The 27803-nt window shown below is 55.7% G+C and overlaps 1 protein-coding gene across 12 annotated transcripts in view; it reads right to left on the minus strand.

Annotated features, from left to right (window-relative positions):
• Nucleotides 1–27803, minus strand: part of GRAMD1B (GRAM domain containing 1B) — a 243764-nt gene that overhangs the window by 12159 nt on the left and 203802 nt on the right. For all 12 annotated transcript variants that reach the window (XM_046014342.1, XM_046014344.1, XM_046014341.1 and 9 more), the window contains 13 exons: nucleotides 17269–17353; nucleotides 16738–16841; nucleotides 15889–15984; nucleotides 14498–14578; nucleotides 11815–11930; nucleotides 9890–10046; nucleotides 8590–8779; nucleotides 6939–7082; nucleotides 5932–6050; nucleotides 5533–5675; nucleotides 4376–4479; nucleotides 3616–3819; nucleotides 2508–2598 (listed from right to left, as the gene is read on the minus strand). In XM_046014342.1, coding sequence (XP_045870298.1) covers nucleotides 2508–2598; nucleotides 3616–3819; nucleotides 4376–4479; nucleotides 5533–5675; nucleotides 5932–6050; nucleotides 6939–7082; nucleotides 8590–8779; nucleotides 9890–10046; nucleotides 11815–11930; nucleotides 14498–14578; nucleotides 15889–15984; nucleotides 16738–16841; nucleotides 17269–17353 — 1634 coding nt within the window. The remainder of the gene's footprint in view (nucleotides 1–2507; nucleotides 2599–3615; nucleotides 3820–4375; nucleotides 4480–5532; nucleotides 5676–5931; nucleotides 6051–6938; nucleotides 7083–8589; nucleotides 8780–9889; nucleotides 10047–11814; nucleotides 11931–14497; nucleotides 14579–15888; nucleotides 15985–16737; nucleotides 16842–17268; nucleotides 17354–27803) is intronic.

Consider the following 27803-nt stretch of genomic DNA (forward strand, 5'->3'; position numbering starts at 1 on the left):
CATTTAGGGACACACACAAGAAAAGGGAGAGAGAATGATGGAGAAGGACCCACAAAGAACATCTTAGGCTGTGCCTTTGACCTTTCGATGTGTGTATGTGTGTGTGAGAGAGAGAGAGCGAGCGAGACTGCGCTCTTCTCTGTGCCTCCAGCACTACAGAAGCGGATACTCCTGCAGCTGGCAGCTTCCAGTCCCTGACCCTATCCAGGGCTCTGTGCCTCCTCCAGAACAATCTCTGAATTTCACGCTGACTTGCAATGACACCGCCTCTTAACGTACCACACACGCCAGAGGACCTGAACGCCCGCCTCTTCGGCGTGGGCTGCGTATATCCTACCTCCTGCATTTAGGTCTGTGTGTGCAATCCTGCCTGTGCTCCGTGGAGGTCCACGGACACCCCTGCAAGCGGTCTGAGGAAAGAGCCTGTGGTCCACACAGGGGAGGGCGGGCAGAGCCGCTTCGGGGCCCACCGGACACAGGGCGGCCCGTTCCACCCACACTGTCGGCAGACTTGCAGCCCGGACCCTCTAAGTGTTGAATGACGAGGCCCATGATCTTAACCTAACAGAGCCCCTGGTCAGCTAACGCCATGCGATCCCACTGACTCGGGAGAGCAGGCCTCCTTCAGTAAGTCAGCTAACGCCATGCGATCCCTCTGACTCGGGAGAGCAGGCCTCCTTCAGTAAGTCAGCTAACGCCATGCGATCCCTCTGACTCGGGAGAGCAGGCCTCCTTCAGTAAGTCTGCATGCAGGAAAAGCTCAGACAGAACCCACCTGAGGTTCAAGTTTTCGATCTACCAGACCCAACAGGAGAGATCTGGCAGTACGAATCCCCTCAAATGGACATTGTTGAACAGGAGTCTTACTGGTTTCACAGCTGTCTTTGTATGTATGTGACTTTGTCAGAGACCTTGGCTCCCCAGGCCACGGGCAGAAGAAATCTCCACCTACGTTTCTGTTACACGCGCAGCCAGGTGAGAAGAGAGCCCACCTCACGTTCCGCACGCACCCCCCCATGATGCCCACGCCTCATCTGTGGCCCCGATTTCTTCTCCCACTCGGCACTGTCCTTGGATGGTCTCATTCTCACCTGGGGCTCTCACGCTACTGCGAACTAAATCAGCATCCGTGAGCCAAATGCTTCTCCGCCTCGCCTAGGTCCACATCAGCAAGCGCTGTCCGCCCCCCCCCCGGATTCCCTACTGCAACGCGGGACACAGCTGGAGCCCAGAGCGTCTTCTCGGACAGCTCTGCGCCCCAACCCAGGTTTCTGTGAATGACACAACCATCTCCAGGCGCCACCGCAGTCCTCCCTCTTCTTCGGCTACCCAACCGGATGGCTAAAGGGTCTTCCATCAACACCTTGAGGAACAATCACGCTCACCTACGCCACGGCCCCTTATTTGGACCAGCCTGCCTGCCTCCAGCCCTTTCTTCTCTAGGCGCCCCCCTACAGGCAGGCAGAGGTACTTACAACAACAACAACAACACGAGATCTCAGCCAAAAGGCCCTGAAGCGATAGAACACAGAAAGCCAATCCTGTCACCTGCCAGGGCTTCCCGAAGACTTGGCTGTGTCTCTTGCTTCTGCCCCTCTGAAAACGAGTCATGGGGGCCTGACGGAGTAGGGAGAGGGTGTCACAGAATAAAGACCCAGAGACAGGCCAGTCCCCAGTGCAGCACAGGCAGGACCCCCATCTGGGCAGCTCCCATGTCACACCTGCCTGTGCCCCCCCATGCTCACAGCACACCCCCATCTCCAGGGAAGGCGGTAGGGCGGGGGTGGTCCGGGCTGAACCAAGCACAACAGCAATCTGCACTCAGCCGCCCGTCCCAGGAACTCCCTGCTCCCAGAGGTTCGGGGGCGACCCCAGTGTCCCGGGCTCCCCCATAGACAGCTGGGCCCTCCCACGCTACCTGTGCATTTCTTCCCACCTTGTCTCTCCCTGCCTGGGGTCCTCCTGGGAACATTACTGCGCCTACTGTTTTATAACATGATGGAAATCTTGTAAATTATTTACAGCATATATTTTGGGACAGTCGTCATTGATTTTGTCTGGCTTTCCTGCCCAAGTGTGGGCCCAGGAGTGCCCGATCCTGGCCGCCGGCACAGAGCAGAGTCTCAGGACCTCCCTCACACGTGAACGAATGGGCTTCTCAGACGCTGTGCGGCGTCTCCGTGTTAGGGTTTCTCCAACAGTGTAGTAATTCTCAATTTCCTGTCTGTCTTACCCACTTGAAACTGAGTTGCCAAGGGCATGGATGCTGTATACAGTGTTCTGTTCCCACTCCTGAGGGCCTAGCTTACAGCAGATGCTAAATCGAACAGAGAAAAAGAAACAAAGCGGCAAGGAGTGACGGATAGAGCAAGTGATCTGAAGAGAGGAGGCTAGAGGACGAAGAAAGGCCAGGGCCACGGGAAGGGGTGCGCACACGCCCAAGGAGCCAGCGGGCAGGGAGGGAAGGTGCTGGGGCAGGGGCGGGGAGGAGAGCTGAGATCCCTTACACACAGCTGATAACCAGCAGCAGCTTGGACACACTCTGCAGGTGGAAACCGTTAGGGGTGTCCTCGGGGATATGCCGAGTCTGCGTGGAACCTGTGGGGAGAGTAAAGAGGCCATCACCAAGGTGGCTCACGAGCCCCCTGGCTGCCGTGACAGGGGTCACGCACAGAGCTTCGGGGAATGACGGAGAGTTGTCCGTGATGTTGTCCCGACAATGAGAGGACAGATACACCCAGCCCTCCAAAAGGGCAAGGGAAGCCCCCCAAGGGCAAGGTCATGGGCTGGGTCAGGTGAAGTGGACATTCAAGTCACTGAACAAACAAGAGACTCAACAGCCTTATGCAGCTCAGACATGCGGGGGGTCGGGGGGAACAATGTAGCCGTGGCACAGACAACTGCACTGGGCTGGGACCAGAGCCGGCTTCCGCTTGGGCTGTGTCTGTAGCTAGTGCCAGGACGCTGAGCAAGTCTCAGCTCCCTCGGGGAGTCAGGGCATTCACAGGTGTCATGTTAGAAATCCCCTACGTAAGGGAGGGGGACACAGAAGGCGGGCATCGTCCTCCTCTCCTGCCCCAATACTGAGGCACGCCCCAGGGTGTGCAAAGCATGGCCTAAAAGACGCTGGACTGGCGGTCTCTGAGGCTCCCTACGGCCATATGTCGCCAGGACTGAGCGAAGACATGAGGTTGTGCATGGCTGGTTGCAAACAGGGAAACATGTCAAAGCAGGGGGGTGGGCAGGTGAGGGGGGCTGCCTCAGACTCCCTGATGTCTGTGTCGGGAGGGCACCTCTGGCCTGAGCTGCAGCTTCTCCCTGGGACATTTGCCAAAACCCTGGAAGCTGCTCATTTGAGTCCATTGAGGCAGACACGGGAGTTCAGGGAACTTCTGTTCAGCAGACCCCACGTGTGGGTTCAGCAGGGACCGAGGATCACAAAGGGCGAAAGGGAAACAGGTAGAGAATCCAAAGGCTGAATGATGAGTCAGGGGCAAATTACATACGATCTGTACCCATGGACGCAAAAGGAGTGCGTGTGTGTAGGTCCCGGCACTGGGCACAGGCAAGCCGCTCGGGCCCCGAGCCCCGCCCCCACCGCCAGCGGGCGCGCACCTGCCACGTGTTTGATCCTGTGGCCCACGTCTTCATCGGTGGGTGTGGTGACGGGACTCATCACCTCTTCCAGGTGAGGCACCCGCAGGTGGGCATGGGGACGCTTCCTCCTCCGCACTGCCGGGGCCTTGCTGGTCTTCTCTTTGGGAGACTGTCTGTGCATCTCGGCCAGGTACGTGCTCTCCGTCTTGGTCAGCTCGCTCTCTGTCCGAGACAGAAGGCCACCTGCCTCCACCTGCAGCTCGACCCGCTGGCCTCCAGAAACAACGCTGCCTCCGCCCAGCCAAGCCCTCTCCCCGAGAACCCTTTTCCCACGCTGCACGCGAGGACGCTGAGTGGCAGGGCAGGGGTCACTCGGGGGCAGCGACGAGCCTCAGGAAGTTCCACTGGGATGTACCCCCAGCCAGACCCCCCCACTCTGGGTTTTGCTTAACACTGCAGAAACGTAGATTCCCGACACCCGCGTGCCCCATGCAGACAGCTGGGGGCACGTCCCAGGTCCTCACGGACGCATTCCCAGGCTCACCCTTCCTCTCCATACCGAATTACCCGCGGTGTGATGAGAGGTGGTGGTCACATGCCGGGTGGGGAGGGCTGGCCACAGAGCCCTCCGAAGTTACCGGCACAGCCTCTCAGAAACACACATGTGCCCACGTGTGGCCCCCACGTCCGTGCTTCCCACGCCGGACCAGCGGCAGCTGCGCGGCCAAGCCCGTGTCGGCCCCACTGCACCAGTGCCGACGGCTGCAGCCCTGCTCACCAAGGTGGCGGAAGTAGTCCTCCAGCCCGCTCCAGAAGTTCTTCTCAATGAACGTCTTCACCAAGCCCCAGGGCTGTTTGCGGTAGCGCAGCTCTGTGGAGACCCTGAGGAACAAGCCAGGAGCTAGATCAGCCGTTTCCCGGGATCCCTGCTCTGTGGGGACAGGCCCTTCGCACCACACCCACGGTGCCATCTCAGCTCCCTGGCCACTTCTGGAGGTCCGTGGAATGGGCGGATGGACCCTCCCTTTACATATGAGAAAATGGGAGTTTTAGAATAGTCTGGCAGACCAAAGGCTAACACAGCAGGGCTCCTGACTTTGGGCCCACAGGTCTTTCATGACGCCACGCTGCCTCCTCCAGATGGGGCCAGGCAGCCGGGCGGCCGCGGGGGTCCTTGTCTTCTTCTGCAGACACCTGCTAGTCCAGATCAGGGTCTGGGGTTCCCTCACTCCCACCACTAGGGGAGTCATCTGCCACCGGCCCTGGCTCCCGCCTCTCCACTTCCCGAGCTCGCGCCAGCTCTTGCATTTTTCCAAGTATTCTCTCTCGCATCATGGGTCTCTCTGCTGCCCATGCTGTCTGCACACCAGCCCCTTCCCCTCCTCTCCTCCATGGCCCTATGTCACCGCAGCTCCCAGTTAACGCTCCCGTTTTTTAAGGCTGCCTGCCCCCCTTCCCTGCTGTCCTCGGGGACATAAGCCAATGCTTCCAAGTCACCCCCCCATGCCCTCCCCCCACCTCCGCCCTGCCACCTGGCAAGTGTTCATAGGGTTACAGGGGAGGGGCGCGTTTCTGGGGGGGGTGCATCTGTAACGAGCTGCCTCTGGGTGACCTGGACAGAAAGGACGTGTCATCAGGAGACTCCTCAAAAAAGCTGGAAGAGAGAAGCCTAGACATGGCGTGGGGCAGGATGGCGGGGGCAGGAGGGAGGAGAGATGATGGAGGCGCACAGGCTCCCAACAAAAAAGTATTTTCGAAGAAGAGGATGAGAATAATGTAGGCCCTTTCTGAGACGTGGGGTTCGGAACGTCTCGACTCCTGAGAGAGCTCCCTGGGGCCCTTAACCAAAGCCCCATCTTACGGCGACCGCAGGAGCGAGGACACGCGCGCACGCGGGGCGCCTCCCGGAACCCACGGGGCGCTCCGGCCGCCCACCTGAGCCGACTCTTGTTCCGAGCCACGCGGGTGAGCGTGTAGCGGTTGATGGTGTAGAAGTAGTCATGGTAGGGCACGTCGTGCGTGAGGACCTCGGCGTCGATCACGTAACATTCGCTCTCCTGGCTCGCCTTGTACATGGTCTGTGGGGACAGAGGACGAAACTGAGGAGACACGGTGGGAAGAGCGCCGCCCTCCCTTCTCTCCCCGCACCCACCCCCGACTTCTGGGCGGAGACGGGGACCCCGAACCTGTGGAAACGGCAGCCCGGCACGTGTTCCCGCCTCGGGGCGCAACGACACAGGTGCCCAGAGTCCTCTTCACACCGTCTACCCTCAATCCTTCAGACGGGGCAGAGGCTCTTCCCGCCACTCCTCTGCGGCCCCGCCCGCGGCTCACCTGCGTCTCCCTGACGGTGGCAGTTTTCGGAGCCAGAGGGTTGGTGAGGGTGATGGTGTAGAGGATCACTCGGCTCTGGTTTCCATTCTCTTCCTTCTTCCACGGATGGAAGATGATATCTGAGGGTGGAGAAGAGCCCCAGAATGAGGGCGGGTGGGAGGCAGGCCCGCGCCATCTCTGAATTTCCCCTCCGAGCGAACCCTTGACTGTACGGGCGGCCGGCCCCCAACGGGAAGCCAATGGGAGCCCGAGGGCCACGGGAGGAGGGTGGGAGGAGGGGGAGTCAAGACAGAAAGAGGCCCATTGTAGCACTGCCGAAATCCTACACAGGGCTCCAGAGTGCTGATTGTCCCTGGGCCCGGGACAGGCTGTCCGGGGCCACCTGCGGGGGTGCCGGCAACACTGGAGTCACTGTGACGAGGGCCTGGGATCTCTGGGAACAAGTCCTCTCCTCTAAGGCATGGCCTCTGGGTGCCCTCCGTCTGCCCGCCCCTCCTGGCAGAGGACAACGCTGATGCCTGGATGTTCTTTCATGGCCAGAGCCGCAGTCCTTGCGGTGGGGCAGAACAGGGGCAGGGGGACGAGAGGGAGCAAAGCAGGAAGGTGCAATGTCCTGGATGTGAATCCTGGCTCACACCTGACTGAGTTGCATGGCCCCTGGGCAAAGTGAGGACAGCTGGAGCTCGGGGTTCCTCACCAGTAACCCCAGGGATTGCAATGCTCACACACGCGGCAGGCTCAAGGATTACGCGAGATGGCGTCACGTGCTTGGCACGCCGTTGGGGGGGTGCCTGGCAGTAAGGGCTCGAGGCACTTCTCTGCGAGACCGTGAACCCTGGGCAGTCTTGCTCACTGGTGGGCCTTTGGGACCTTGGGCACGGTGGGCTGGGGGAAGGAGGAGCACACAGGGCCCTGGGGCGAGAAGGGGGACCCCGTGCCCTCAGGGAGCCTGGGGAAGGAGGGAACTTGGGAAGAAGAGGACGACATGTTTCCCGGGAGGAACTGACCAGAGAAGCGCCGCTGCTCCATGAAGTCCCGCTGGAAGGGCGAGTCCGTGAACAGCAGGTCATAGAGCTTGTCCACGCTGAAGTTGAAGACCTCATTCACGTACTGCCGGCCGCTCAGGTCCTCGTAGAAGGCCTGGACCTCTCCTGCACAGAAGAGGATGAGAAGGAGGGAATGAGGGCTGAGGGGCGGGCGGCCCCAGGGACAACACCCAGGGTCCTTCGGGGTCATGGGCCCCTGAGGGTCAAGGGCAGCCCTCGTGGGTAGCGGCTCATGACCTTGCATCTGTCCGTCTCCTCCTTTGCCAGCACGTACACAGCTCACTCGAACCAGGAGCCTTCCTTGACAAAGACTATGGGAATGTTCTGCTGGTTTTTCCATTTTCAAGCCTTGCTAAGGAAGCTGATCTCAGATGAAGATTTAAGTGAAGGATTTCCTAAACCCAGAAGCTATCAGTTACTCAAAGTCTGTAAGTTAAGCATGACGGAGGACACACGGCCCTGCAACTATGGCACAGGGGCATTAAAGGGACATGGGTTCATCTGGAATGTCCAGCTGGGCTGGACTGTAGGGCGACGCTCTCTAACTACACGGAGCTGGCTCCTCTTCCACAAGGCGGCCGGCCTCCCCCAGAATTTCAACATCTGTCACTTTTCTCAGGTTTCTATCTGCTCATGGAGAATATGCCTGGGAGTAGAGGTGTGTTGCTAAAGTCCCAGCATCCCAAGCCCTCAGCTCCCCAGAGTCCCTAATCACTGCACCTATAGAGGCTGCCATGCGGTCTCAAGCAAGAAGCTGACATTCCCGGTGCCCCTGCGGCTCAGAATCATACAGAGCTGGTGCCCGTGACCGGACGGGATAAACACAGTCGAGGGGGAATGGTCACGTCTGAGTTGATGTGCACGTTGTGCAGTACCCGACCTGTGCGATCACTGGCACTGGCCTCGCATCCTAGATGGGACTGGGGGAGCTGCCCGAAGGTAAGGACACCACTCCAGGGGACCGTCGGAGAGACCATCCACTGGTGTTTAAATGAGCACTGTCTACGTACACGCGCTAGTCCTAGCCTACCCCCAAGTCCGTGGATCAACCCATTTGAGGCAACGTATGCCAGAGCCGGGTCCTAGAACCTGACCAGTGCAGGCAGGAGTGACGTAAAAAGTACCACCTAGAAATACTAGAGAGAAGGGCAGGTTCCAGAGTCCGAGTGACCCAGCGACCTTTCCTTGCAGCCTGGTCGAAAAAGCCAATGCTGGCATCACTAGAGAGCAAGCTGTAAGAGTAAGCTAGTAAGATCGCATTGTTCCAGGAAGTGGCTGACTGGCACTTTCCCATGGCACGTAAACACCGCCTTGCCTTGCATCTCTATGAGAACAGAGGTGCCGGGCAAGTCTGCTCAACAGGGGGGACTTTAGTGGCAAGACTGGACTGCAGGACAACGCACAACCCATTCAGTACGGACAGACAAATACGGAATGAGAAGGATCCCGCAGTGGCCATCCAGAAAATGTCCGCATGCTAATGACACATGAGCCCACCCTTCCACCAGAAACCCAGAGACCAACGGACTCCAGCCTCCACACAGGGACATCCTGTTAGCCTTCAGACGGACAGAGCAAGGGCCGCTCTGCACATCCACTTTCGAATGCCCACCTTCATCGTGGGTGTCGGAAGAGTCACTGAGCTCCGTGGGGATGTCCTCGTTGTCATTGAAGTCCAGCGAAGGGGAGGTCACAGGCGCGATGATCTCAATCTTCTCCCCGATGATGTTGTCAATGGCAAGCTCCTTCTCCAGGGACCCCTCACCCTCCAGCACCTCCTCCTCCAGGGGCAGGCCATCGAACTGGGGTGGAGACAGAGGAGTCACCCAAATGGGGCAAACTGCTCCGGGTCTCCTCTCCAAAGGGAGATTAGGGACCTGGCCCGGGGAGCTCTCATATTCACCACATAGCTGCTCAGGGGCTGGGCTGGAGTCCCGCTCTAGGGGTTTTCCCCAGCTCTGCCACGGAAGGCGGGAGAACCCAGTAGAAGGTTCTGACCTTGTACTACCATCACACAGTGCCCCAGCCCTAGCATCCAGCAGAGTCAGCTCCCGGAGCCACATCTCCCCCTGCTACCGCAGGTCGGCCTGCCTCCGCCGAGCGCTCCTCCGCTAAGAGGCTCTAAATCTTCCTAAGCACTTTTTAATTTACTCTCCCCTTAGCCCTAGAGGGGAAGAGAGACAAACCTTTTTATTTTTAGGACAACCTTAGAGATGGAAAATGGAGATTAGGCACAGATGAATGACGTTTTCATTCTAAGGTCTGACCCCTGAGCCAATGGACTGCGCGTCTCCCCTCTCTGGGAATCCTTTCCAGGAATCCCCCCCGCCCATTCTTCAACCCGCCAGTGCACACCCAACATTTCCTCTGTCAAGCTCCCATCCCTTCTGGAGCCAAGTCTCAGAGAACAAAGGACTTTCTTAACATATTTTTATCTCTCTCGCAAAGTCTAGCACAGTGGAAAAATCGGGAGCGTATACACTAGGAATTCAAAAACTAATTGTCGAATGACTGAACAGATAACAGGTTACAGCCCTAGATTCACGTGCAATTTTGACCTTGTATCAAGGCAGTTTAAAAACAAACAAACAAACAAAAAAAGACCTTGGATAGTTCTCCATAGAGGGATTCACCTGGAGTGGTCACACCATGAACTTGGAATCGTTTTCATATGCTCAGAAGCCAAACATAACCTTGTATCCAAGACGCGGAGAACTGGGCTCCGGATCCTGGGATTGCAGCATCGGAACAAGAGCGCCTGTGGGCTCCCGGAGGCCTCCTTGAATCACCTCGCCACAGGGTAAACAGCCTCCCTTCTACATGTGCCCTAGGCCAGGGTGCTGGGGAGAGCACTGGGCTGGGAAACACCGGCTACGGGAGGAGGGACAGAAGAAAGGTCCTATTGCCCATACCGAGACAGGGGCCTCGCTGCTTCCCGTGGACGTCAGCGTGCTGTTGGTGATGGACTTCTTGGGGAGCTGCGGACTGGCATCCGGCTTGGTCTCAATGCTGCTTTTGGATGAGCTGTCGTTCACTTCATTCTCTTCCACGGGGATCTCCTCACAGTAGCTGAGAGAAGACAGCACGAATCCCTGTCAGCCTCGGTGGCCAAGACCGCCGACTATTCTAAGAACCTCACATCTGTCTACCCGTCCCCAATTACAGGCTTTCTTGCTTCTTTGCTTTGACCAGGATCTTCCTCTAAACACCACCTCCCTCCTACACAACATTCCTGAAACCTCCTCCCCACCTCGCACTCCCCTCCCCATGTATGATTCCTGGCTCCAAAGTCACCTGTTTTCTGCACACTCTCCTTAGATTTAACCCTATCCTATGACCCCAACCTATGACCATTACGTGTCTTAAACAATCTTCCGTGGCATCCCATCCCATCCCAACCTCACCGCTGACAGAAACAACTGGGACATTCTGAGAATACATTTTATTCCCCACACAGTGATGAGGATGGGCCCCTCCATGAGTGTCCTTTGGTGATAACACCCAGATTCTGGATCCTAACTAGTGAACTTCTTTGCCCTGGACACCGGAAGGGGAACCCTCCCTGAGAGAAGGGTGGGTGCCCATCTAGGGACACTTCAGCCTCTCCCAAGGGAGAAATCAGCCCTGTCATCAATATCTGACTCACACTTTACCATCACCCCACCTGGATGCAAGACAACTCTGAGTAACCCATGACACATCTGCTCAAGACAGGCAGATGTTCACCGAGATTAAGGGGTATCACTACTGAGGGTCACTACTCCGCGTGCTTTCCCTGCTTTCTACGGCTCTGTGCCGTAGAAATGCCACCACCGAGCCTCCATCTACCTCCCCACATCGAGCAAGGCTAGTACGGCTTCGAGGCCCTGTCCTTCTCAACACATCAACAGCACAGGGTACAGCGATGCTTCCTTCTCTTAAACCTTCCTTCCCTTGGCTCTGAGCATGTGAGCTCTCCTAGCGGTCCTCCTACCTGGCTGGATGTTCCTTCTTTTGCTGCTGCTTCCTCTTGCTGAGTGCTCCCAGGCCCAGTCCTCGAACTTCTTATGTTCATCCAACCACTTGTGGTTTCGGCTAATCTGGCTAGCCACTCCTAATTCCCAGGTTTAGGCACCTCGCCACACTTCCCTGGTGAACTCCGCGCTCACATCCAGAAATGTCTATGCGACATCTCCATCTGGCAGGCTGTCATCTCAAACCCAACTTGCCTGATCTTCCCCCAAAGTCTGGTCTGTAGAGCTGTCCATCTCAATTTGGAACAGCCCTAGCCTTCCGGCTGATAAATCCAAGGAAACCTTAAAGCCATCTTTGGTTCCTTTCCAATCTGTCAGCAAATCCTTCAAAACAGACCTGGTTCCACTTTCAAAATATATTCAGCAACGAACCACTGACTGCCATTTCTGCTGCTATCCTCCTGGCCCAAACCACCTTCACCTCTCCTCTATCTGATCTCAGTTATTCAACAGCCTCTCAGCCCATTGGCCCTTGCTCCTCCCTGGTCTATTTCCAATGCAGAAGCCAGAGCGCTCCTGTTAAAACGTTAAATCAGATCTTATCAATCACCAACTGAAAGCCTTTCCAGGGCTTCCCAGTCCATTTGGAGTAAAATCCAATAGTCACACTGTCCAAAAAGCCTTCAGGATCCGGTCCCCGGCCTTTCCTCCTCCTGCTGGCCCTTTGTTCATTCTGTCCAGCCACCCACTGGCTATTCCCTCTGCCTGCGAGGGTCTTCCCACTTCCTTCCGGGACTCAGACATCGCTCCCTAGGGAGGCTGCCACCACCATCCCAGCCCCTCTTGGAGGAGCTCCCAGGGCAGCTTCCCTCTGCCGTGCTCACCCCATCGTGTTGAAGTCGTCATCGGGGGGCACGTAGTCCTCATCGTCACTGGTAAGGCCCAGTTCATTCCCGTAGCACTGGTGAACGAAGTGCCAGAGCTCCTTGGGGCAGAGGGGCTGCGGGGACAACAGAGGGACTCTGACCTTTCCTTCCTCGGGACCCCACGCTACACAGAGGCACTGAGCTGGACTCCCCTGTGGTAGGAGAAGCGGACCTCCATTCTTCCACGCTGGACTAAGTGGAGAGCAACGCCTCCTCCACTTCCCCGTACCTCCTCCCAGGATCACATCAAGACACCAACCTTTTGCCTAAAGATAGAGCTTCCAGCCCAGCCAGGAACCTGGCCCTGTTCCCACAACTCAGGTTGGCGTAATAGAATCAACTGCCCCCTTAAGGATGGTAACTACCCACTTTTTGCTTCCATGGACGAGGTCAAGCATTAAGCATGATAAATCAAGGTGAATCTTGGAGCCAAAGGGATCACAGAGCTTCTGATGTGGAGCTGGTCCCTGGAGGCAGTCTCCCCAACACACGGAAACCTCCTCATACTAACCGTGACCATGCAAGCAGGCCCCACTGCTTCACAGAATGAGGTGTGACCTCGAAGGTGGCCATTCCGTCGTCAGACAGTTCCCGTGGTTAGAGAGAAGCCTATGTGCTCATAATTTAAGGGGCCTCAAAGGTGAACACATCCAACCCTCTCTTGGCTACCTCAATACTTCTTTCTTTCTTCTCCACCAGAATGAGTCTGCCTACAGTTGTGGGTCCTGCTAGCCCCACGTCCTTATTTCACCACGGGCCTACGTGCCCTCCTCAAAAGCTCTGTCCTAAGAAAAGTGAGCTCCCGTGGGGTTCGGACTGGCGGGAAAAGAGGCAACAGAATGTGGAAAAACCGATGACTGAAGGGACAAGGAGGAGTCCTCAGCTGGGAGCGGGGCAGACGGTGGCAGGGTCAGGATGCAAGAAAGAGGGCATGAGCCTTAAGGAAAAACAGGAGGAGTCAAAACACAAAGAAATATTTTACATCAGCGGTTCCCATCAACAGATCTAGTAAAGACCCTGAGAATTCTCCGAGATCAGCCTTTCCTGGTGTGGTTTAGGAAGCAGGCAGTGCTTCTGGCCTCCCAGCTGAGAAGAACTGTCCAGAATGGCACAGCCCAGGGCTCCCTTTGAGCCGGCTGGTGCTGGCCCTCACCAAGTCAGAGGGAGGCATCTCCTCCTCCTTTCTCTGGGCCCCTTGCCTCCTATCTCTGGCCCTGATGTAGATCATTCACCCCGCCCGAGACACATCTGCCTCGCTGCCTCACCACGTCCTCCCCTTTGTCACAACTCCCCTTCTCCATTCACTCTTCTCTGATCCATCCACCAGGCCCGGCCTGCCAGACCACAAGCAGGACAAGGACAGTCGGCAGACATCTGCTGTGTCAGAGCTTCTGTCTTATTCAGAAAGGACAGTGTCTGTGAACTGAATGAAAAATCCCAACCTGCCAGTGGAGGTTCAAATACACAATCATTTTACTATTACTGATGGCTCCTAAAGGCAGAAGATCTCAGCGCAGATAAGTTTCCTGGATTCAGGCCGGGGCTATAGGCCTTCAGGTCAGAAGAAATTCTAAATAATAAATCTACCCAGTTTACTTTAGATTGCTTAAGAGTCAAGGTGGATAAGAATGTGTCATACATATAATTATAACGATGTAACTTTTCTACTGTATCCCTTCCCCTGGTTTGGGGCTGATTTCTCAACACCCTCCCCTCACTGGCCCGGGCACCTGAGTGGGAGTTTTCGAAGGAATGTGGCCATATCATCGCCAATATCCGAGTCCCCTCAGAGTTCCTCAGACACTCGAGTTGTCAGATTAGGGGGCTGTATTAACTCTATTTTCCCGTTTTCTGAATTTTTGATGCTCTGGCATCCGAGGCCTTGCTGACTGGTGAGGGAATGTCCGTCCCAGGGTTAGCTAATTCCTGGAGACAGAAAACAACTTTCCAGGAAGGACACCTTTCGTATGTTACTGGCCAATCCAAAGCCTAGACCCTCAACTCCCTTCTCTCCTAGCTCCTTACAGTCTGGGCCCATGTTACCTGGCCTTAGGTACCCCAGCAACAGGCAACTAGAGACAGTCTCCGTGTCCCAAGGCCTGATGGAATTATTCAAACTAGCCAATCCTAAAGCTGGTTGGCCCTTACCTGGCCTCACCCATTCCTTCCTGCAAAAGCCACAACGAAAGCTCTTGCCCATGCTTTCCCCTCGTGCTCTCTGCCCCCTGACGGACTGTGGTCTCCTTCCCTTCCCCATGTGATTCTGCGAGGTGAGACAGGCCTCTGCCTCTAGGAACCCGTGACTATAGAAACCGATTCCTCCCTGACAGTCCTTTCCACCTCTGCAGGTCTCACAAACCCTGGCACGTTTCAGATGGTGGGACGGAAATGCCTGTAGTCAGGGAGGGCCTTGCTCCAGGCAGCAGCTAGGCGGCTCACAGAACACCACCAGGAGGAGAACAGAGAACTCACCCAAGTCTGGGGGACTTCCAGAACCTGGACAACACGTGGGCTGCTCTGGAGCCAGCCCACGTCACAGGAAGCCCACTCTCGCCATGGAGCCCTCACCCCAGAGGAAAGAACATTCCAGGTGGATGTGCGTCCTGAGGCCGAAGGACGGAAGCAGCCGGGCAGTACTCACCTTCTCCAGGAGTGCATTCTGCCAGAGCCGGAACATCATCATGTATGTCCTGTCCCGGGCCCCAAATGATGTGAAAAAGTGCTAGATGGGAACAAAAGACAGTAAGAAGAATCCTTTAAGACTCACAATATAATGGAGGGAGACAGCGTGCTTCATCCTTTTAAGGAAAGCTGCTGACTTCCTCCCCAAATACTACGGACTCAGTTATCCATGACCATGACACCGACGTACTCTAGTGAGAGGGACCAGCCCATGGGGCCCAGGTACTTGGGACCTCCAAGTCCTTTGGTATTCACCTCTGCTTTCCAGGGCGCTTCTCCCTCTGGTTGGGAGGTTTTCATCTCCATAAAACAACTTTCCTCACCCATTGACTGGACCCGGGTTAACTGGTGAGCCGTGAGCCAGACTTTAGGAAGGAGAAGACAAACCTTCTCACCCTCTCATTTGCTAATTCAACAAATATTTGAATACAGTACGTGCTGGGTATGATTTTACATATTTGGGGTGCAATGACAATCAAAACAGAAAGGCCGGTTCTTACTGTGCTTACATGTTAGTGGGGACCCCTTAGAGCTCGTGGGAAGGAAATGATGGGGAGCCAGATGTCCTGAACACGATCCAAATGCTGCTTCACCTAAACCACACAAAAGCTTGGAAGAGAAACTAACGGCCAATGCCTAATAAAGAGAAACAGGCTGGCGGGATTGGGGTCTTATGTCATCACAAGGCTGATTCATGTCAGAAACAGGATTCAAACCAAAGACTACCTGACCCAAAATCTCATGGCTGTTGCTACTGAACTCCCCAAGTCCAAGGGCTCTGCAGTCCTGTGTTCGGCTCAGACCTAGTCCACCTCAGCCCTGAAGCTCTCAGTCTCCAGGCGCTGGTTGAAGGTCAAAGATCCCAATGTTTCCTCGGCCTTATATGTTACCTACTGCGTTTCCCCCAGGCTGACGTGGATAATCCACTTCCTACCAGACTCTGCTGATACGTAATAACAACTCATATTTGCAAAGCGCTTTACAATTCAGTGTTTTCAAATCCGTGACGTCATTTCAAGCCTTTGTCACAGGAATGACTGGCACCACGTTACACATGAGAAAACTTACGTGGAGAGAGGTTCATGCCACACCCACGGTTACGGGACTCAAATTCAAGTGCTCTGGCTCCAAGTCCAATGGACTGACCTTCTGTCCTCACCCCTGCTCAGACTCCAAACACCCCAATCCAATGGAGGTGGTCCCCACCATCTCCATCACCTTCCCATCCCCCACCCCCATCCTCCTGGCCTCCATATTCATGCAGTTGAAGGACAGAAATACAGAAGTGGGGTGATGGGGCTGGGGACTGGAGTGCCAGGGAGTAGAAGGTCCAACATTAGCCTCACTTACCTTTTCAGAGTCAGTGCAAACTTGAATGGCATTGGGAATGAGGCGAGCTGTTTTCTCTTTAGTCATGGAGCAGATGTCTTTCAACCGGACCGTCAGCTGGCACCCCACAGGGGCGGAGAACAGATAATAAGCAAGAAGAGACAAACATTCATTGAGCCGGCCACGAGTATTTACGTGGCGCCCATTCAGAGGGAGGAAATCACATCTCAGTCTACTTATTTCTAAACCTGAAAGGGACCCCGTTAGACATCGCCTGGTTTAGCTCCCTATTTCCCAGAGGCCACAGAGCAAGGTGGTGGCTGAGCCTCGCCTTGAGCCCAGTGTGATCTCAGCTACTGGTCTAGGCAGTGTGCCTTCTCCCGTCTACACAGTCTGATCAATGTGCACAGACCCCATCGCTGCTTGGCACTTACACAGACGCAGGACAATGACGCTGGATGGAACCATAAAAGTCACCAGCTTATCTCTTCCTGCTTATTCTGTAAGATGAGGTGGCAGAGGAAGAATGAAGGACTAGCCTCCTAAGACACAGCTAACTAGGTGGAAAGGCCAGATAACGTTCAACCCAGCCCTGAGTGCCAAGGCCAATGCCCCTTGGACTCAACTACTCTACCTTCTACAATGTGACCCTTGCCGAATACTTATCCCCACTAGCCAAAAGCAAATGTTTTCATGCTCTCTTCCGCACCCAAGAGGGAGGGAGGGGAAGACATGGCAGAGGAGATCTCGGCATGTCCTTTTATGCAAAGGCGTGAGTAGAGCAGGAAGTCGACCAAAGGGGGAGAGTGGGGGCAACTTGCTCAGTGCTAGCCAAGGGCACAGCCCAGGGAGAAAGCCCCAGGTCTTTACCAGAGTTTCCCAGCGGAAGATGTTGCTGTAGAAGCAGATCCAATTTTCAGAGAGGTAGAGGCGGCCCTGAAGAAGAATGTCTCTTTGGAGTGCACATGAGTAATCTGCGGTAGGATGGGGGACAGAGGAAGCATCTTCAGCAAGCCATTAACAACAAGGCCCGCCATCCCTCCCACCAGCACTGTGGGAGCTCCGCTGCCTGCCACTCACCAGGTGGTGAGACACCTGAACTAGTGGCCAAGGGGATCCCTAGCAGCTGGCGTGACACGAAACACGCCGCTGCTGCCTGGAGGCAGAGGGACGGAGGAGGTGGCAGAGAGGACGAGAAAGTCAGAGGGAGAAGAGGCCGATAAAAGTCAACCGACACCCCTCCCCCATCCAGGTTACCCCAACCCTTCACTGCTGGGCCACCTGCAGAGGGAAGAGTGGCCGTGACTCATCCTGGGCTGGGCTCTCTGCCGGGGCCATCACGGTGCTCAGCCCAGACTTCCTTACCGCTCCCACCCCCTACTCTCGGGTCCCCCGGCTCACCAACAATGAGACGCTCCGTGTCGGGAAGTTGCTTAAAGAGCTTTCTGAAGTCTTCATTTCTCTGCTTGTAAGTTGGGCTTAACACCTGTGTGACAATGACTGAGGTTAGCAGGACGCCCCCAGGTTCTGTGGGGATGGGGAGGAAGACACAGCAAGCTTGCAGGTTTAAAGGGCAAAGATGAAGCTATTATTCCACAGACCCTACGTGGCCTGGTGAGGCCTAGGGGGCTTCGGCATGTATGGATAGACACCCCAGGGGGAATCAGACACTCCAAAAGGGTTTGTATCCAGTGCCCATCCATGAGAAAATGTCAAACATGCTAAGCAGGGCCTATTGGATACCAAGAGAAAGGAAGGAGGGACCCCTCCAGGGAGCTTCCCGGGACCCACCACGAGAGCTACTGCGCCCTGCCTTCTGCCAGCAGGAAGTCCCACCTTGACAGCAGAACGGGGGGGCCTGAAACGGCTCCCCCAGCCCCCTAGCAGGACCCACAATACGACGGTACTCAGTGCATCCCTTAGAAGCAGTGGTTATCGTCACTGAGCTAGTAAGTACCTGGCTGTTTATGACATTTGCAACTGGAAAAGAAAACTCCTACAATGGAAGACTATTACGATGGGACTTGTCGATTATATCTCAGTTAATCAGGGTGGGGGAGAACCGTGCTTTACCAAGACTGGATTAAAACAACAACAACATAAAACCAGTACTAGAATAAGCACAGAAGGAGAGAATTTAAAAGTGTGTCTGGCAACTTGGAGGCACCCCACCTTGAGGCCCTCCCCACCTTTTACAAGCCCATCTAACCCAACCCTTCCATTAGCGATGAGGAAACGAAGGCCCGAGAGGAGACCCCTGCCCAGGAGGCCCCGGGCTGGTCAGTGACAGATTTCTGCATCCCAGGTCCTCTGCTCCCCCCGAGCCACCAGAGGAGCCTGTGCCCACTCAGCTTTTGGGGTGCACACCTATCCCCATAAACTGCCTTAGCAAATCCTCCTTGGAAGGATTTGCCTCCTGTTCAGTCAGCTGAACAGACAGGAAACCTGACCTAAGCTTACAATCTTAAAAAAAAAAAAAAAAGGGCAGCCTGTCCTGCGGCTGAAAGGCACCCAAGGATGACACATAAAGACGAGGGCACAACCCAGGAGGAGCCACGCGTCACGACAGAGAAACACCTGTCCTCCAGCCAGGCGAGTCACCGACTGGCCTACTCATGCCGGGAGCGTCCCAGACTGTCCTGGTGGTGGTGACAGGTAGGTCTTGGCCATTTACACTTTCCACCCACTTCCTTGGCAATGCACCCAGTATACAGCTGCGGCAGCAACACGACGTGCGTTAGTCGATGACTTCTGGCTTTCTGCAAAGCGGAGTGACCCGTGAGCAAGCTCGGGCTGTGGTCTGACCACGTTCAGGGCACCCGCTTGGCTAGCTGAGCTCAAAGTGGCCTGCTTGCTTTTGTGCTAGAGTCAAGGGGAATATTTCAGGAGGCGTGGCAGGACTTCAGTCTGGGGGAGGATTTCCAGGACAGAGAGAAGACGGTGCTTTCAGCTATGCTGTCTATAGTTAACTTTGCTTTGAAACTTCTGTCTTGGCTGGTTTATAAAATGAGCCATCCTTGTAGTAGTCAGGTGCCCTGAAGGCACGCTGTGCTGCAGAACACCAAAGTCACCTGCTGTATGTCTGAGCCAAGCATCAGGGCCACTGGGAGTGAACATCTAGAAGCCAACCTATCCTCTGACTTCTATGGTTATAAAAAAACCTGCAAATACCACACTCTTCTGGCCCATAGGTTGATTTCCAAACTGGTACTGAGATAGCCAATCCAGCTGGCGCCCTGGCCTTGCAGAACACAGCCCACACAATGAAAACCCCTGCTCGCCCACCTGACGGTCGCTAAGTTCCTAATTATGCCTAAGCGACCTGTACAGCAGCGCGGAGTGAACGAGACATGAGTCATTACCACGCACCCCACGTTGCCATTAGCCCTTCATATGCATCATTTCACCGGTCCACAGGCTGTTTCCCTTATCCCATTTTATACACTAGGAAGTTGAGGCACAGAGAGGTTAAGCGATGTGTCCAAAGTATGTGATTCCGAAGTGGGAGAGGAGAGCACGAACCGAAGCAGCCTGCCCCAGGGTCCCTGGTCTGAGCCACTGTTCTGTGACGGTGCCTCATGGTCTCGGTCCCAAGAGGGCAACACGGATGCCCCAGCAGAGCACACCCTCCGAGGCGATGAGATATTCACAACCTTGGGGGCACCCACTTGTCTCTCATGCCCACGAGTGGTCTCCCCCCCCACCCCGGGGGGGGGTGGCAATAAAGCTTCAGTGTTTCAAGATGAAAAAATTCTAGAAACTGGGTGCAGAACAGTGTGAATGCACTTAACGCTACAGAACTGAGAAATCCTTACAAATACTTTCGATGGTTAAGTTTTAGGTTCTTTACAATTAAATTTCTTTAAAAAATTTAAAAAAAAAGTCTCCAGCAGGCGAGTCTTCCTATTTTTACCACGTTCTGCCATCAGCCCGAGGAGCAGCCTAGCAGATGGCGCCAGGCCCCCTCAGGTGTTAACCAGGCATCAGGCAACCAATTATCCAAGCCTGGAAGTCCTCCTGTTCTCACGTGTTCTCCACATAGCTGCCTCGCCCCTGCCTCTCTCTCGCCTCCACAAAGAACTCAGGCATTGACAGAGGTGGAGGTAGGTGCCTGGCGTCTGGCCATCATCTCCCAACCAGACTGGCAGCAAACGGAGGGAGCCGTTCCTCTCCTCCCCTCCCCTCCCCTCCGAACAAAGCCGTGGTCGAGGGGAGAGGGAGGGCAATGCCAGCTAACCTCTCAACTCGGCCAGTTCTATCAAAACGGGCTTGGGTGCAGGGTCTCCTTAACACAGCCTTGGAGATCAGTGCCCTGATTTTCCCAGGCTGCCAGTATGGATGGCAGGCAGGCCTCTGCCTCCCAGACTCTAGAGATACATCAGGTCGACCCCCTCCCCCCATATATCCTTTTGATGCAAGAGACCTCCACTCTCTGTCTCTCACCCCTGTGCTCTTAAGAGCAATCTCCTCGGAAAGTGAGGCGTGGCTCACCTACTTTAATTTAAAATGGTCAGAGGATTTTGGTTCAAGGATGGTCAGGTGGGGGGGCCCTCAGGCAGTAGGAGTGAGTAGGGAATTACAGGGGTGCAGCAGAATGGTCACATGGGCCCAGAGAAGTTGGGATGCACACTCACGGCTGGGATCTCCTCAGATTCATGCCAGCAGCAGAGTTCTGCACCAACAGGTGGATCCGGAAACTTCTTCAGGTACCACTGCAAAGGCTGGCTGTCCTGCTCCAGCAGGAGGCTCAAGAGGACCCCAGATTCAGTCAGAGATTCCATCGCTCCCCACGGCTCCTCCTCCCCAGGAAGCCCAGCTCCTGGAGCTCTGGTTCCTGACTGTGCCCTCAGGATGAGAACAATCAGCCTCGTAATGCAGATAGGCAAACCGCTGGCTTCTCCGCAGAGGGTCTGTGTGACCCTGACTGGCCTCCTTCTCTCTCCCAGAGCTCCGTTCCCAGCACAAAACCTCACAAGTGGGAGGGTGTGGTCAGCATGGCCCTTGGGACAGGCTGGCCGGCCAGTGTCCCATGGCCAGGTTCTGCTTCACCCCACTTTGGCTCCCACAAGGTGGCTGATCTTTGGGCTGAGGGTGACCCAGAGAGGATGCAGTGGGACCCTTCCTCCTGGTCAGTGTGGACAGCCACAATGTCCACTGTCCACTGTCGGAGTGGCCACTCCGAGAGGCCAGCTGAGGCCAGAAGATGCAGACGACAAGGCAGGTGCACGGGGCCAGCTGGAGGGCTCCAGACAGCAGGCCCCTGACGGACACGCCGCACAGGAAGAGGATGACCCCACAGCCAGGTCCAGGGGTGCACCCCGCCAGTTCCTCACACCCCGCTCACAGTTGGTCAGAAACTCCGGGGAGAGAATGAACTCCCGGCTTCCCAGCGCCGTCTGGCCCGTCCCATAAGGCAGCCCGTTCACTGTGCAATCTCTCCGCTGGGCGGGCACTGGTCCCTATGACTCACAGCCCTCTCCCAGGCAGAGCGGCCACCACTGGCTGTGGCAACAAGGCCTGTTCTCACCCCCACCCCGACACACACACCCCTTTCCTTCCCCAGAACGTGCTCTCCTGAGCTGACCAGCAAACAACTTCTTTGTTAGAGCCGCCCGTGGCAGGGGGGAGGCAGGGTGGGTGGGTGGGCAGGGCCGGAGCCCTACACATGCCTCAAGTTACAGGATCTGGGTGATGGTACTGGCCAACGTCCTCCAGTAACCCCTCAGCTTAGTCTGGCCTCCCCAGCAGATGTTTCCTGCAATGGAAAGTAGCTGGCCAGGGCGCTGGGGGGAGGGGAGGCGGGGAAGGGAGGGGGAGGTGCCAGGGGCATGGCTGCTATGATGAAATCCGAAATTTGAGACGCGAATAGCCAGGGACTTCTGGAGCACACGCCTGTCACTGCCCCACCAGTCCACGGACCTCCCTGTGCATCACACCAGCAAAGGGACTGGAGTTTGACTCCTCTCTCCGCGGATGTACTGGTGGGGAGAAGTTGGGCAGATTGCCTGGAGAAGCTGAGGTCACCAGTTCCGGGGACCCTCCCCTGCCTCCAGCACTAGCAGGAGGGGGAATCCAGGCCAGGAGGATTCCCAGGCTGCTCCTCAGACCCTGAGGGCCAACTAGCAATGCTAAGACCAGAGACTTTGGCCCCAGCAGGGGTTAAAAGGAAACAGAGGACTTAGGGAAGCGGAGGAATGGGAGTCAGGCCAGTGGGGCCAGGAAGGGATCTAGACAGAGAAGCCCGGGCAGCAAATGCATAGCATTGGGACTGGGAAAACACGGGTCCCCAGGAAAAGTCAAGACCTTTGAAACAAATGGGGCACCTGCCTCGCCCTCCACAGTGATGCTGTCCATGTAGCGAGGGTCCCAAGCCCGCATGTGATGAAAACTGGCACCTCTTAGGAGACTCCGAGGTCTGAGCCAGCAGGACTGCAACACGAGCGGACTTTAAACAGAGCTAACGAATGCACTGAAAATGGAAATCCTTGGGGCGCCTGGGTGGCTCAGGGGGCGAAGCATCCGACTCTTGGTTTTGGCTCAGGTCGTGATCTTGGGGTCACAAGAGGGAGCCCATGTCAGGCTCTGCACTCCGCGGGGAGTCTGCTTGAGATTCGCCCTCCCTCTCCCTCTGCCTCTCCCCTCCCCTCTCTCTCTCTAAAAAATAAAGCTTAAAAAAATGGAGATTCTTGACTCCCCGAAGATTCTGACTCCGAGGAACCCAGAGTCTCCTGGTTACACGGAGTTAGGAAAAGTACACAAGGAGTATGAATCCCTCCCCAAACTCCTGTCTCTCTCTCAACATCTGCCCAGCCCCTCCGCCTCCACTGTTACCCATGCAGCGTGGTCCCTCCATCAGGTTATCATCCTCCCCAGGAGGGATCTATGCCTCAAACAGCTCTACCTTCTACAGCAGAGCATGATCTGCTGCTCAGAAACCCTTTACCAAATGTGCACATTCCTTATACCCCGCGTCTGTTCCTCTGTACCCCGCATCTGATGTGTGCACGGCCACCCAGATCCCCAACTCTGTATGCACTTCTTGGTGCTCGATCCCTGTCAACACTCCAGACCATACACTGAAGCTTCTCTGCTGCGTACGGCAGTCCTATCCTTTGCAGTGTGTGGGATGGGAACTATGGTAGTTCCATTTTCTGGGGTGACCAGAATGCCTCTCTTCTCGGGCCATACCAGATCCCGAAATCTAGGCAGTGTATAGACAACAAAAGCGGAGTCCTTCAAGTAATTCCCTGGAAACATTTCCATATTGCTATGGGCCTGACAGCTATAGTCACTGGGTGAGACCGAGTCAGGACACACCCAAGAGAGATAACCCCAGGGAGACAAGTCTCAGCGCTCAGCCTTTGTCTCCTACACCCCCCACGATGGAATGGGCTGGGCAGGGCAGGGCGGCAGGCAGCTCCCGGCCTGAGGAGAGGGCATTGACCCTGAGCTAAACATTAACTGGATGGCAAACACTGGGAGCTGGGACCAAATGGTACCCCTCCCTGGGTACAACACAGGAGGGGTGGGGTCGAGGGACCCAAGAGAAAAACAGATGGATTTTGGTGGAGTACTAGATTCACCTGGGAAGAAATCAATTAAGACCTTCAAATCCTGGCCCTCCAACCAAAGCCAGGAAGGGAGGAGCCAGATGTGGGGCTTGGGGCGGGGAGGGTGGCAATGAGCAAAGAAAGGAGAGAGATGCAGGTGGGACAGCGTCATGCAGAAAGGTAAAGAGGGGAGTGAGACTGAGAGGGCGAGCTCATCATGGGAGTGGGCACCATTCTGGAGGTGAGGGATGGGAGTCCGGGGAGCGGAAGTCAAGAGACACTTCCAAGACACTGGGTAGGTAATAGCGGGGAGATGGGCAGAGCTGACGGAAGCACACGGGGCTGTAGGCAGCAAGTTCTGTCTCCCAACTTTCTATGCTGTCCCCCTAATGCCCCCATTTCATGCCCACAAAGCTTTGTTCTCTTGCTCTCAATCTCACGCCAGCAGACCTACTTGGTCATCCCACAGGACTGGCGCTATCCCTTCCTCGCCACCAAAAAAGCCAGCACCCCCATCCCGGAGCATTGAGGGGAGCTTGGGCTCTAAGTCTCTCCCAGCCGGCCAGGGCCTAGGCTCCTAACTTAGGATCGCAGACAAGCTGCTTCTCTGGGCTGCCATGATGACTGACCCCCCAGGAAGGGGTGAAGCCGCTGAGGACAGTTACCTGTGTCCACACAAGGCAAGGCACCAAGCAGGAGACTCGTGACCACTTCATCCAAGACGCAAGCCTCCTGCACCCAACAGGGGCCATCTCTGGGGGACAGAATACACTCCTCCCACCTCCAACTTTGCCCTCGGCTTCCTACTGAAACTAAAGCCCTGTTTGTGCTTATCCCACCACTTCATGTCTACTAGGGCTGTGCCTCTTAAGCTGGGAGCCTTGATGAATAAAGCTGGGATCATCAAGTAAGTTGGGGGGGCACAAACGTAAGGGGGCATGGATATAATCAGGCCTGGGAAGGCCTTAAGGCAGTTGTAGCTTGCCCTGCCTTCACAGCCTACTCTTTTTTTTTTTTTTTGGAAGATTTTATTTATTTATTTGACAGACAGAGATCATAAGCAGGCAGAGAGGCAGGCAGAGACAGGAAGGGAAGCAGGCTCCCCACTGAGCAGAGAGCCCAATGCGGGACTCGATCCCAGGACCCTGAGATCATGACCTGAGCCGAAGGCAGAGGCTTAACCCACTGTGCCACCCAGGCGTCCTTCACACCTACTCTTGACCTGAGTATCATATCCCTGGCTAGAGACGAGACGCTCTCATGCCTCAGCCTTCCGTGTGTCCCTGGGGTCTAGCCACTTGCCTCCACGGTCCCCGCTCTTCAGGCCAGAGTGATCTGCCATCACGGTGACAGCTCCTCCCTGGCCAGGTTAGGTGAAAGCAAAATGTGGAACAACGAGATGGCAGCTCACACCAGTCAGAATGGCTAAAATTAACAAGTCACCCTTGACAGATGTTGGCGGGGAAAGCGGAATTGCTCTACTGGGTATTTGCCCAAAGGATACAAACATAGTGATTTGAAGGGGCACCTGCACCCCAATGTTTATAGCAGCAACATCTACAAAAGCCAAACTATGGAAAGAGCCCAGACGTCCATTGACAGACGAATGGATAACGAAGATGTGGTATCGATATACAATGAAATATTACTCAGCCATCACAAAGAATGGCGTCTCGTCATTTGCAAGGATGTGGATGGAACTAGAGGGTATGATGCTAAGCGATAGAAGTCAGTTAGAAAGACAAACACCATATGACTTTACTCATGTGGAATTTAAGAAACAAAACAGATGAACATAGGGGAAGGAAAGGAAAACTATTAGAATAAGATGAAATCAGAGAGGGAGACAAACTGTAAGATTCTCAACTCTAGAAAACAAACTGAGAGTTGCTGGAGGGGCGGGGGGTGAGGGGCAGGGTAACTGGGTGATGGACATGGAGGAGGGCACGTGATGGACTGAGCACTGGGTGTTGCATGCAACTGACGAATCCCTGAATTCTGCCTCTGAAACTAACAACGCAATGTATGTTAATTATATTGAATTTAAATTTTAAAATGTAAAAATAAATAAATTAGCGAATATTTATCACAAATACCACCTTTGAAAGTTAGAATAGTGGGATCTTGCCCCAGGAAATTACAGAAGTCTGCTCATTATCCCTATGCTTTGTGTTATTCTGGCAAGAAAAATAAATACAAGTATCAGAGGGGGAAAAAAAGTAAAATGTGGGAGAGAGGAAGGTAAAGGAAGGGGCTGGGGAAATGCTGGGTGGGCTTCCTTCCTAGCAGACCCAAGCTACTCAACAACCCCAGGTGTTCTCTCAATGCTCAGCAGCTCCGCGAGGACGCCCGGTCCGGAAGATGACCAGGGCACGTGTGACCATCCCAGAGCTGGGATGACAAAGCCTTTGCCTATCCACACAGTGATGGCCCCCAGGCAGCAGCCCGACTACAGTGCCACCCTGAGTGTCAAAGAGGGCTGCTGGCAGCGCGGAGAAGGGGAGATGGGGCAACACAGAGGCCAGGTTAAGTGCCTTCTGGAAAACTGTGGATGTAATATTGGAAAGCAGTGCTAGGGAGCATGAGGCTTCTGCTGACAAGAGTATAGACATACCGCGCACGGCGGGGGGGTGTCCAGCCCCCTGAGAGTGCAGGCGTTGGGAAGATTGCGGGTACCCCACACCATGGGCCCCGAATCACGTGGCTCTGGGGAAACCCCCAGGTGGTAGCTTCCTGATGGGGGCAGGACAGCGGTGCCTAGGGGAACAGCCACGCTCAGCCCCTTGCTGCAGATGGGCTGACAACATCCACGTGGGCAGAGATGGGGTGCCACCAGCTGTGTGGGGCCGGCAGCACCCTGCTTCCTCCACAGACACCCAGAAGCCGGCAGTCCAGAGCCAGGGCATCGTCTTGGTCTCAGGGGGAGAGCAGGGTTTTTGTGGGAGGAGCAGCCCTTCTAGGGCTCTCCCTGACACACCAGCTGCTCGTTTCCCTCCCGATGTGAAAACACATGCGGACAACGTGGAAACAGAAACTAGCCCTGACACCTGCAGCTTAGGCCGGCTCGAGGTTCCCCCTGTCCCCTCTCGGCCTCCCAGAGTCTCCCTACCATTTCCCTGCCCCTCCTCCACATCACTCCGTTCTGCAGCCCGTCCCTGCCCGCCCCAGGCTTCCACCGAGGGAGCAGAGGAGGACCCGGGCAGATGGAAGGAGCCACGTCTGCCTCCAACGTGGCAACACAGCCAAGGAAAAGGGAGCCACAAGAAGACATTTCTGGATGGGCTGCCTGGAGTCTGCCAGACGCCCCAGAGCGAGAGCACGCGCCCCAGAGAGGGGGCGGTTAGGGGCAGCGTTTAGTCTCTTATGCACTTGGCCTCTGTGAGTTAATGATTTGTGCCAAATGGGGAGTGTGTCATGCTTCTGTAATTCATTTGGGGTGAAGGACGGGAGGCGGGAGGAGACACTGACCATCTGTGCATCCCAGGAAGGCCTGGGGGACGACCTTGCGTGGGGGTCTGTTGCGCAATCAGGGAGGGTCTCCAGCTGCAGGGCTCAGGCAGGAAGCGGGTCTGGCCACTCTCGCTCCTCTGCCCTCTCCCCCTTATAGGTCACCACAATCCCTGGGTGCTGGGCCCTTGAGGTGACCGGCATCCATTCCTATCCCTCACTCCGCGAGGGCTCAGGGGCCCACTGGGATGTGCATGGGCGGAGGAGGGAGGCCCTGAGGTGACAGAATGGGGAAGCCACCGAGGGGAAGGAAAACCCGCTGCCTGGTAGCAGAGAAGGAGGGCGAGCCAGCCCCAGAATGGAAATCAGAGGAAGGAGAGGAGCCAGAGACAAAAGGGCCTGGAGTGGAGGAAAGGGAAAGTGAGCTGGAACAAAGAGCCTGACTGAGAGAAAGAGAGCGACGGGGTGGGGGGACCTGCACGTCCAAATTTGGCCGTTTCAGTGGTCCAACATGCCTGCAGCCACTTGTTCCCTCTGGGGCACTAATTTTGCAACGCCGCTCCGAGTGGTGGCGGCTTTGCCAGGCAAGGGATGCTGGAGGCCCCACATGGCTCCCAAGAAAGCGCCCTCCCCCCAGAAGCAGCTTCTGTCGCCTCCAGGATTTGAGCTCTAAGCAGCTCTAAGAGCTTCAGCAGCAGCTGAAGACCACTGCAGGTCCAAAGGGGAGGGCTGGGGAATGAGGGGGCGTCGTCCGGCTTCTCCCCGACACAGGCCACCTCAGCCCACAGCCCGTCCCCCAGGTTCGGTGGGCAGAGCTCCCCAGGGACAGGCAGGCCCACTGAGCGGCAAGAGGTCAGAAGCCACAGGGCTGACCGGGTATCCCTGAGCCGTGTGTGAAAATAACCCCCTACCCCACCCCACCCCAGGATCAGAAACAAG

Source organism: Meles meles, chromosome 8, assembly GCF_922984935.1.
Source record: "Meles meles chromosome 8, mMelMel3.1 paternal haplotype, whole genome shotgun sequence".
NCBI lineage: Eukaryota > Metazoa > Chordata > Mammalia > Carnivora > Mustelidae > Meles > Meles meles.